The 10,788-nt window shown below is 47.8% G+C and overlaps 1 protein-coding gene across 2 annotated transcripts; it reads right to left on the bottom strand.

Annotated features, from left to right (window-relative positions):
- Positions 1-1,985: 1,985 nt before the first annotated feature.
- On the bottom strand, positions 1,986-8,505 carry mycn (MYCN proto-oncogene, bHLH transcription factor). 2 transcript variants are annotated; one of them, XM_088286758.1, is made up of 4 exons: positions 8,379-8,505; positions 7,288-7,489; positions 6,274-6,979; positions 1,986-4,975 (listed from the first exon to the last, which is right to left on the bottom strand). In XM_088286758.1, exons 3-4 carry the CDS (start codon positions 6,956-6,958, stop codon positions 4,281-4,283), a joined length of 1,380 nt encoding a protein of 459 aa, XP_088142884.1. In that variant the 5' UTR covers positions 6,959-6,979; positions 7,288-7,489; positions 8,379-8,505; the 3' UTR covers positions 1,986-4,280. The 2 variants fall into 2 exon arrangements, with proteins under 2 accessions (XP_088142884.1, XP_088142883.1); XM_088286757.1 differs by having other exon boundaries at positions 1,986-4,978; positions 8,379-8,503.
- Between the last annotated feature and the right edge of the window lie 2,283 nt (positions 8,506-10,788).

The following is a 10,788-nucleotide window of genomic DNA, read 5'->3' as shown; positions in this document are numbered from 1 at the left end:
TTTGTCCCGAGTGTCGTCATCGGAAGTGAGGAAACAAAACAAAAACACGCCGCCTTATCTCCTGTACCGCTTTAATGTATGCCAGTCGAGAGATTTGTAAGCCCATTAAGAAGTGTGCACGGGTGTGTGTGTGTGTGTGTGCGTGTGTGTCTGGACTGTCACCCAGTCCAGGCAGGATAATGGGAATTAATCAGGGAAAAGCCATTGCCATATGTTTGTTTAATTCTGTGAAATGAGCCTCGTTTCAGACGGAACATCGTGCGCCTTTTTTTTGGGGGGGGGGGGACGATGGCTATTTGTGTGATGGCCGCCGATATGCGAGCGACTGAAAAGAGTGAAAAGTCGTCAATTGGTGGCTATGAAGGCTTGCCAGAGGTGTTTTGTGAGGTTGTAAGAGGAAAGCCGCTGGTGGAGGTGTGGCAGGTCGAACATTTTGCAACCTCATCAAAATTGAGCGCGTCCGATGAGAGGAGTGGCCTAGAACTCCATTTAGACTGCTTGAAATTTGCCAACTAAAAATCTTGCCAAAAAATAAATTTAAATAAATAAAAAAAATTTAAAAATACAGTCTGCTGCTATATACTTTTATTTTAAGAAATAAAAAACTGTCAATAATATAGAAAAGAAAATGTTTGTCGTCATATTTATTTTGCCTTTCAAAAAAGCCTTGCGTCACAATTCAAATATTTAAAATTTGCCTCGTATAATTCCAAAGTTGCTCCTTAAATGAAGCCATTGATTGCCAAAGAAAACAAATTTTGAGCCCCGAGGCTCGATAATAAAAGAATCCCCCCGCCATCCCATCATCCTCGCCCCTCACCGGAAACGATTATTAACTGCCACAATTAATCGAGATGCGCGCCGTTTTTATTCGCCCTTTTCTGTTATTGTCCGTGAATTTGTTTTCATCCGGTAACCTAGCAGGATAAGCCATCAGGCAGATGGCGAGAAGGAGGGGGGGGGGGGGCTCGGGAGGGCTCCCGTGAGAGGAGGAGCGCACACTTTGCAAAGACACCCGACTCCTGTAGCATCGGCACACATGCAGACACACCAGACCCCCGTTACGTAATCCACCAGTTGCGCTCCCCCGCCGAGCGACTCGATCCCGAGCTGTCTCCAGTCCAAAACAAAGTCGTCCGTCTTCATGTTGCGTCGTTACGTAGCGAGCATAGCTCGGGATGCCTTGGCGCCTGTGGCTGATGTTGGACTCGGGGGTCGAGTCACGAAAAAGAAAGTCAATTTCTTTCTACGCTCAAAAGAATTCATCAAAGTCATCGGCGATGTGTGTTTTTATGGCTTTTAATCCCCCCCCCCTCGCCTTTGCTGGTCCCCCCTTGCGTCCCGCTGAATGGCGACTCGGACCGTGGCGACAGATTTCTCTTTCAGCCATCTCCAGAGAACGCCCGACCCGGCCCCTGAGTGGCACATAGTTGGGCTCAAGCCCGGCGATGGAGAACGAGACGGGGCGGGGGGGCGCAGCCATGTGGCCCATGTTGGTAAACAGTATCCAGGCTTGTCCTGCCATTGTGGCCGCCGGCGAGCAAGGTCGAGGGTATCGGGCACCCGGTGGCCACACACAGAACAGAAGGTGGCGGCAGGAGTGGGGGGGGCGGAGGTGGCTTCGTACAATAGCTACACACACGCACACACACACACACACACATTTGCATTCATGCACACACGCAGAAATACACGGACAAAATAAAAGACTCACTCTGTGTGTCTGCCACTGAGCAGCTGCTCTAGTTTCCATGGCGACGGCCGGAACAATGTAGTAGCGAGTGGGTGTGCGTGCGTGCGCGCCCGCGTGTGTGTGTTTCAGCGCACTTGAAGTGCGTGTGTGGGTGGTTGTGAGAGAGGCAACGAGGGGAAGAGGATCCACAACTCTTTATTTCTTTGTCAGGTTGAGCAAGAAAACAAATAAGGAAATTGGAAACTAAATAAAAGAAGGGGCGGGAACTTAAAGAATCACAACAACCAAGATGCCGGTTTAATGTCTATTTATTTGTCAAAATGAGGTATTTCAAAGTGCTATGAGTTGCAGCACTAATAAATGTACATTTTAAAAATCAGAAGGGGGGGGCATCTCATATCCATATACCCAGTTCTATGCACCCGATAGTTACAAATATAAACAAAAGAGAGAGAGAGAGTGGGGGAGAGGATAAAAAAGTACATGAGGATAGAACACATTTGCTGTACAAAAGTTTGAGATAGAAGATGAAGTAAGATAAGTGATATCTACCGAGAACTCATTTTCATACGAAAATATAAGTATCAAATTTAGTATGTATCAGGTTCACACTAAAAAGCGTAAAAGGTTTGTAAAATTAGTAAAATGATACAATACAAAGAGAAAAAAAAAGAGGGAAAGGGGGAAAAAAAAAGCAATATATCGTTATACTACAAAGTTCATGACGCTCAAAAATTGAGGCCTTACAGTACTTTTTTTTAAAGGTATATAAAGTTCCAGTCTAGTTATTATTGGCAGCTTCCTGACATGTATAGATTTATATAAAAAAAAAAAAAGAGGACAAAACGTATTACAAAAAAGGCAGATCTGAGTGTATTTTGTCTGTACACTGTTGTGACGGTGGATATAAAAAAAAATAAAAATAAAAAAAAAGACCGTCCACCCCTGTTCAAATGCAAAACATTTTTGTGACCAAAAAAAAACTTTTCCCGTCATTAGTCTGGCCTACAACCCGGACATCTCTACTTGAAAAAACAAAATTCAAGTAAAATGTTAAAAAAAACACCTTGTTGCAAAAATCTGCACACCCTCACCCTAATACATCATTGCTTTTTTTTAGGGTGGGGGGGGGTGTCATGGGGTGGCAACATTTGCACCAATCTGTTTCACCTGTGCACAGAACACTTCAGATCACCCCAACTGTTCCTCTTGATTCACATCTGGACTCAGGCTGGGCCATTTCAAAACCTGAGGTCCTCCTCTTCATCTCCACAATGACTAAGACCCCCACATACCTTTTTTAGAAAGTGTGACCCTTAAATTGAACCATGGGGTCTTCCAACCACAATTCCCTCCAAGTGTTGCCACGCTTGGGTGTTTTTGAAGACAGGAGATTGTTGTCATTTACTCAACAGCCAATACTTGCCAGAATTTCCTGCATTGCCATAATTTCCTTTTTTTCAACATGAATGTTTGCTTTTAAGCAGCCTGCCTGTCCACTTTTCTTCTATTTTGATCAAACATTCGGTTCTTGGTCATATCACTTTGTTCCGTGGTATATTTAATGCCTTGGAATTTCGTTTAAACCCTTTTCACACCTTCTGTGAACCTTTTTGCTATCAGATGCGGCCACGAAAAATGTCCGGATTAGAACAGCTGAACTTTATTTGGGGTTCATGAGAGGCACTTAAACTCCCGGTTTAAATTTGATAAAATTCTGAACACGACCACGTTGTCATTTCTAAGAAGGTGTGCACACTTATGCAAACACGCATCCATGAACTTTCCCTCTCTATTCTTTTTAATCGAGTTGAACAGGTTATACAGTAGCTCACATGAATAGTGTAAAAAGAATTATAAAAAAGATATTTTTGTTGTTACATTGCAAAAAAACGGAGCAATCGAACAGGGGTGTGTAGACTTTCTATCCACTGTATATACAAAAGTGTCGGCTAGAAAGGTGCACAGGTATACATCCATTGACGTGGTTGGAGCACCAGTGTGATGGAGGAGTGAGAAAAAAAACCTGTAGTGGCATCATCGCTTGTGTCCATCGAGTCTTTGCTTTCCATTTCGTATAAATTTGTCCGCTTTTGCAGTGGCGAAGGCAAAAGTTAGAGTTGTGCACGACTTCTTCGTTAAGCCGAGCGCTCCGAACAAAGTGCCCTCCAACACCGGTCCCGGTAGGAATCCTCTTGATTCCAGGCTGGTGTCACAGTGAGTACAAAAAAAAAAAAAAACACAATGCATACAATAGAAATACCAAAAAGTTGATATAAAAAAAAAAAAGCCTCTATTTCCTCATTCTTTATCGTTCCTCAATGTGACTGGATTGAAAAAGTAAACCCTAAACATTCTTAACGTCAACAAATGTGCAATAAAAGTGGCGGCAGTGAAAGTCCCGACATCCCTCCAATAAGCATCCGCCCCCTCCGAGATGTTTGTGAACATGCGGGCCTGCGTGTCTGTGCTTAAGTGTGAAGGCCAACTCAAAGTTTTCCCATCGAGGTTGGGTGGCTGAGGCGGTTTGCGGCGGCATCCCGGGAACGTGTGTGAGTGTTCTGGGCGTCGACGGCGCGGATGCGCTTCAGCGAGTCCTCGCCAGCTCCAGCCGGCGCATCAGCTGCTGCCGGCGGGCCTGCAGCCTGTCCTTCTCCAGCTGGAGCCGCCGTTCCTCCCTGCCCAGGGAGCTGACGTACTCGGTGGCCTTCTTCAGGATCAGCACCTTGGCCGCCTTCTCGTTGTACGCCAGCTCGGGCACGTGGTCGCGCAGCGTCAGGAAGCTGGAGCGCAGGTCGTTGCGGCGCTGGCGCTCCAGGATGTTGTGGTTGCGCCGGCGCTCGCTGTCCTCCGAGTCGGAGCCGCCCCGCGGGCTGCTGTCGCCGCTGAAGCTGCGCTTGCTGCGCGGGACGGGCGCGCAGGACGAGGAGGCGCTTCGGGTCGGGGGTCTGGCGCCGTCGGATGTCCTCTGTTTCTTGGGAGGCGGCGCCGGGTCGTCGTCCGACGTGTATGGCGAGGGCGCGGCGTAGTTGTGTTGCTGCTGGTGCACCGAGCTCCTCTTCAGGATGAGCTCTTGGGGGGCGCGGCTGACGAAGCGACCCGCCGGGCCGGCCGCCGCGCCTCTCGGGTCTTGACTCCTGGAGGTCACTTTGTTGATTGTGGAACGCCTCTTCTCTACCGTCACCACGTCAATCTCCTCCTCTTCCTCCTCATCCTCATCCTCGTCATCCTCCTCCTCCTCCTCGTCATCATCATCATCATCCTCTTCCTCATCCTCTTCTTCTTCTGGGAAAGAAAAACAAAATGAGTTCATCTGTTGACGAGTTGGTGACAGGTATGCACGGGTGCGTTCGCTCGCGTCTTCTACAAGACCGATAAAGCGAGCGTTGCTCAACGCTGTTTGCAGAAGCGACTTAATGCTTAGTGTCAGTCACCGCTCGGCTAATCTGCCGCACAGGCGTCGACACGTCGAGTCTCACTGCTGAGCGGGCGCGTTGGCTTTCTGCCTTCGCAAATTCTAATCGGCTTCGTCTGGGTGGGACGAGGCGGAAGTCGCCCGCGGTCCGTCTCGGGCGCCGACTTTGACCTTTGATGAAGACGGACGCTTATTTTAGATAAGCCGCTCTGCCTAACGGCGCAAGAAGAATCCTGTCAAATTTGATCTCGATAATGTTACAGTCTACTTGCAGCGGGGGGCCAGCCGCTGCAGTGACAGAGCAGATCCAGCAGGCGGCGCTGCACCAATACGCTTCAGACTTGTTTTGTATCTTCTTGGCTACGCGTGAGTCTTACAGACACGGCGTGCGTGCGGCAGCAATCGGATCACCGCGCTTTTAACCCCGCCCCACCCCAAGCTTGGAGGGGCGCCAGGCAGACAGCTGTCGGGATGGAGCGCTCCTTCAAAGCTGTCGGCCCCCTTAAAAACACACACACAAAAAAAAAGAGAGCGGGCCCTCCTCTGCCTTGTGTGTGGCGGAGGAGGCGTTTTGGCGAGGCTGCCTTGAGCGTACGCGGCGTGCCAAGTTGGGGGGGGCTCTTTGTGCTCCTCTTTCGTGTTTGTTTAGACGATTTGTAAATAGAGAAACGCTCCCCACTTCCCATTTTATGTCGTCGCGCCATAATAGTGCACTGTCAACATTTTTTGGGGGGTTTGTTGTAGCCCATTGATGACATCATCGCATGTTTGGGGTACATGATGTCTCCTCAATGAGTGATGAGCTGGACAAATATGATCGACAATCTTAAACGTGATCCCCCTTTTTTATTTATATTCTTCGACTCCATTCTCGTTGTATAAAGTCTATTTTTGAGGGGGGGGGTTATTTCCTTGGCCAATTGCGCTTGCACAATTCCCCCTTTTTTTTTTGCCGCCATCTGTCGGAAGGAGAAGCGTCTGATTACATCAACACAGTTCACTGTGTCACTTCAGCAGTGTGTGCGCGTGCGTGTTTGCGTGCGTGTGTAATCCGATTGCGGGCCAGTCATATGAACAAGTCATTCCGGTGCGCTTTTGTTATTGTTGCGTTTGGCGGTCAACTAGCTGCAGACAAAGACATTTGTTGACATGCTCTCATTCTTACCGGAGTCGCTGTGGGCGCTCCCGTGCGTCGTGGGCGCGCTCACGCTGACGCTCGAGTCTCCGGCACCGCCGCCGCAGCCGCAGCCGCTCTTCTTGTTCACGGGGAAGGGGAACACCACCGCGGGGTCCACGCACTCCGACGCCGCGCTGCGGCTCACCACCTCGGCCGCTTTTACGCACACATCCCGCCTCCCGGTGGAGGCAACCGAGGCAGTCGGAGCCGCCGCCGCGACCACCGTAGCACTCGTAATAGCCTTGCCGAGTTTTTCCGTGACCACCCTCTCCAGTTTCTCCCTGGCCGAGAATCCACTCCACATACAGTCCTGCAGGATGATGCTGTTTGGGTTTGTATCCAAAGCGGAACCGAACAGATCCATATCGTCGGACGCCCCCCAGATGTCGTCTTCGGGCAGGAGGAGCAGCTCCGAAGCCCAGTCCAGTGGGTCCCCCAAGCCGAAGCCCAGCAGGTCCGCCTCCGGGGGGGCTGCCGCCGCCGGCTCCCCAGGTAGTGCGGCGCGACTCGGGGAAAGGGGCGGAGTGGGCAGCAACTCGAATTTCTTCCAGATGTCCTCCCCCGGTGGCGCCGAGTCGGGACCACAGAAGTAGAAGTCGTCCTCATCCGGATAGAAGCATGGTTGTAAAGAGTCGAACTCCATGTCTGAGTTTTTGCTTACGACCGCCGGCATCCTTTCCCACGCTTCAGAAACCTACGCGGAGCGACAAGAACAAAATGAATTAATTCAGAAATAGTCACCAAGATCCTTCGTATACCTGGACACACACACACACACACACACGCGCGCGTTAGTCAAAGCCCACACACAGACACGCAGACTGCATTCCACGCTCACTGCGGTCCCGTGTGACTTTTCCTTTTTTCTTTTTTAAACGCACACCCTCCCACTCAGTGCGTAAAATGTGCCACCGGTGCGTAAAATGTGCACGTTTGCAAATGACAGCACACGCATTCGAACACAGGGCTTTTTTGGGGGGGGCTGGTTCGGTGGACACTTACCTTATCGTGACTTGTGGTTGTTCACGCGTGGACCAGTTGGTCTCTCCAGTGGCAATCAGCAGCGGCACAGACACCAGATGTGGAGCAGTCATCGACGTGGGGAGCACAGACAGTCCTCTGACACGCACCGTGGCTGGCTGCACTGTTTTACTCTCACAAGGCAGGCAGGCAAAGGCGGGCTGGCTCCGCCCACTCCCCGTGCCTGGAGGAGGTCGAGTTGAGGGGGGGGTGATAGTGGGTGCACAGTGGAGGGAGGGGGTGGGGAGGTGTTATGCTTGTGGATAGTCAGTCGCTCTTTCTCTCAAGGTGAATGGAGATAAACATTCAAAACGAGACCGTGGGACAAACAAAGCCCTGAACGAAATGTAGTCTATTTATTATGATATATATATTGCAAACATAATATTTTAAAAAAAAAATCAACATTTGTTTCATTTGATAGGATTTAATTTTATTTTGTTTTATTCGATTTTTCTGTTCCTCGCCTCTCCCCAAACAAAAAAGCTGCCATTTATTTTTATTGCAATTCCATGACCGATTAAAAAACAAATCTTATCCTCATATGTACATCCTATTTGCCCAAAATGGATTACAGTAACGTTTCCCTCTCATTTCTGCGCTCCAAACAGCCGCGTTTGGTCTCTTTTGTCTGAGGCTCAGCAGTTAGTCTGCTTGCGGTTACGCAAGGCTCACTGCGCCCTCTGACGGCCACTTTTGGCATGGCAGCCTCCTCCGAGTGTGGCAAAATGAGCAATCCAGATGTAATTTATTTATTTGTTCTTTAAATAAAAGGAGGCAGAACTGGTGATGAAGTGACACACCTTCTTTGTTGTTGAAGGCTGTGATTCCTACTGTGCTGCGGCATATCACACAGATCTTAATATAAAAATAAAACGTAGGAGTTGGAGTCAATTGCACACTTGAACTATTGACAGGAGCTTCAAGTTAGGTTGATAACGTTGCATCAAAGAAAAACTAACTAGTATATTACATGCTATACTAAACTTTGCCCAAAATTCAGCATAGCACATAAAACGATTCAATAAATTAATAAATAATTAAAGAAAAAAACAAAAAAAGTCCACACATACCAGATCCAGATGCGTCTGCAAGCTTCCTTAGGTTGGCTGCAATAATCCCAGTTGTCCTTGCCTCGCTCTTTTTTGGAAGTGATTTCTTGGAAAGCCGCAGCAAGCGTATGTATGCCACATGAGCTCTTTCATCCTTTCATCCTTTAGTCATCGCCATCAAAGCCTCCGGACATCACTTGTTGTCAAGGATGGAGATACTTTTGAATAATTTCACTTGTTGAAATGTTCCACTTATTCTGTTGTTGCAACAAACCAGACGGGACGTGCCAAGATGATTTTTGCATTCGCGCAAATGAGCGAGCGACAAAATCAATGTTCTTTCTGAGATATTTATGAATTTGCCAAACTGAAAATTATGAATCCAAAATAGCAACTCGAACGTGTAGCTTTTTATCATTTATTTGTATCCTCATTTTGAAGGTCAACCGATGCAGATTGTGCAAATGTCGTTTCAGTATCAGTTTCAAGGTACTTGACTACGTCAAGTACTCGACTCCCGATTCAATAAATGTTGGCAAAGACTTCCCCGAAAGGTGTGCAGCAAGCAGTGGCACGGCCGTCGTGTTACGTAAGCGCCAGCGCGGTGGTTGTAGCCTGGAGTCATTCTCACTCGCCCGCATTTTTTCTCACGGCAACTTTGAAGAAAGGCCACATGTTTAATGACGTGCACGGGCGCACGCATGGAATATTGACGGCAACGCTTACACGATGGCTTCAATTTTTAGCCGGCTGTATGGAGAATGAGGCGAAGTGACCTCCTTCCGGTTTCCCGGTCAAAAAATACAAGACGACTCGAGCGGGATTATTACTCACTGAAATATCAGCAACAAGCCGCAAAAAAAAAAAAAAAAAAAATTTTTTTTGTTTGTTTTGGGCACGAGTTGTAACAGCCAGTGAAAAGTGAGAATGTGCAGCTGTCGTCGAACTCGCAGGGAGTTTCCTGGGACTGGGGGGAGACGGTTGAGGGAGTGGAAAAACTCCCCATGGGCTCTTCTTGTCCAACTTTCTCAAACTACTGTTCGGCTCATTCCGGAAGCTGCAGGAGCTTCCGATGTGAAACTAAAACACACAAGACCATTTTTTTTTTTCTCAGGGCCATTCACTGTCAAGTGTGAAAGGAAAGTTGCATCGTGCTGCTTAATTGGCTGGTTGACCTTTGACCTCTTCCGATTTTGCAATCGTGATTCCCGTTTATGTAACAATGAAAATTTTAATGAATCCATCTCGACTTAAAACGACGCATTTATTTTCTGTTTAAAACTCAGCAGTGATTCATTTCTGAAGGATTCACCTTATAAAGTCTGCCTAGCAACAAGTGACGAGTCACGCGCGAGAACCACAATCAGCTTATCCGTCGATCGAAACTTTTTTTGGGGTGACAAATCAATGCGATATAATGAGTTTATAATCATCAAAAGGCGAGTCGCTGTTTTTGCTTTTTCAGGAGGGGGGGGGGGGGCATCTGCGTCATCGTCACATTAAGGCTTTGCGCTCCAGCTAAAAGGACGCTTTGTTACCTCTGCCAAGGAGGCCAATCAAAAAGGACGGCCCCGTCGACTAATGACGTCTGCTGAAGTCATTTTGAAACGGGAACACAGCGGACGCGTTGAGGGCACAACATGTCACTAATAATACTTTGAAGAAGCCGATTAGATTCAATTTCTTGGTCCTTCTGCAAATGTATGAATTCCTTTGAAATGGAGTTTAGACCATTAAGTCGTTTGTGAAAACGCTTGATTTGCCTTAATAACGCACGTCAAGTTTTTTTTTTACAATGTGCACAATGCAAACATGCATTTTTTTTTAAGCGTCCTCGCCACGAGTCACGACCAAATTCACCTCGAGTGTGAAATTCTCACCTGGAGGGGCACATTTCTTCATCTTTTACCGTTGATGATTTATTTTCTGATAAGGCTATAATATGACTTCATCAGAACGTTAGAGAGGGCCTGAAAGGGGAAGAAGAATGGGGGGGGGGGGGGGGCAGAAGCGAGTTCCAACAAAGCACTGAGGAATTTATAAAGAAGGTAGTTCCCCTTGTGAGCGATGCCAGATAAATGTTTTTGTCATTATATAAACCGCCAGGAAAAATATTAGAACACGTTTACTCGTGTTAAAGTTTACCCCCGACTGCCTGTGCTTTTGTCAAGGAAATGTTTCGATTTTTAAATTTTTAAAAAATGTATTTATGTATTTTTTTTGTTACGTGAAGCGAAAGTGGAATCCGTCGTGTTCGATCATGCCCGCAAACCTTGTTCATCTCCAGGTCTACCGGTTCAATGAAACCGGCACATCAGATGAGTCACGCGGCCTCGTGTCAGAACGCTTGGAGGATTGCCCGCAGCTATCCCGGCCGTCTTTTTGTTGCCTTCAAGAAACCGAGTTGTGACTTCCAGCGAAGTCGACTTCA

The sequence above is a fragment of the Idiotropiscis lumnitzeri genome, chromosome 21, assembly GCF_059441095.1.
Source record: "Idiotropiscis lumnitzeri isolate Australia: NSW breed Sydney's pygmy pipehorse chromosome 21, RoL_Ilum_1.0, whole genome shotgun sequence".
Classification (NCBI taxonomy): Eukaryota; Metazoa; Chordata; class Actinopteri; order Syngnathiformes; family Syngnathidae; genus Idiotropiscis; species Idiotropiscis lumnitzeri.
The sequence above is the reverse complement of the archived record's forward strand: the minus strand, read 5'-3'. Positions and strand labels throughout refer to the sequence as shown.

What these genes read in the sequence shown, in the direction of transcription:
- mycn (XM_088286757.1), bottom strand. Translation starts at nt 6,958, where the DNA reads ATGCCGGCGGTCGTAAGCAAAAACTCAGACATGGAGTTCGACTCTTTA. An exon ending in GAGCGCCCACAGCGACTCCG is followed by an intron (nt 4,979 to 6,273) that starts GTAAGAATGAGA and finishes TTTCTTTCCCAG; the next exon opens with AAGAAGAAGAGGATGAGGAA.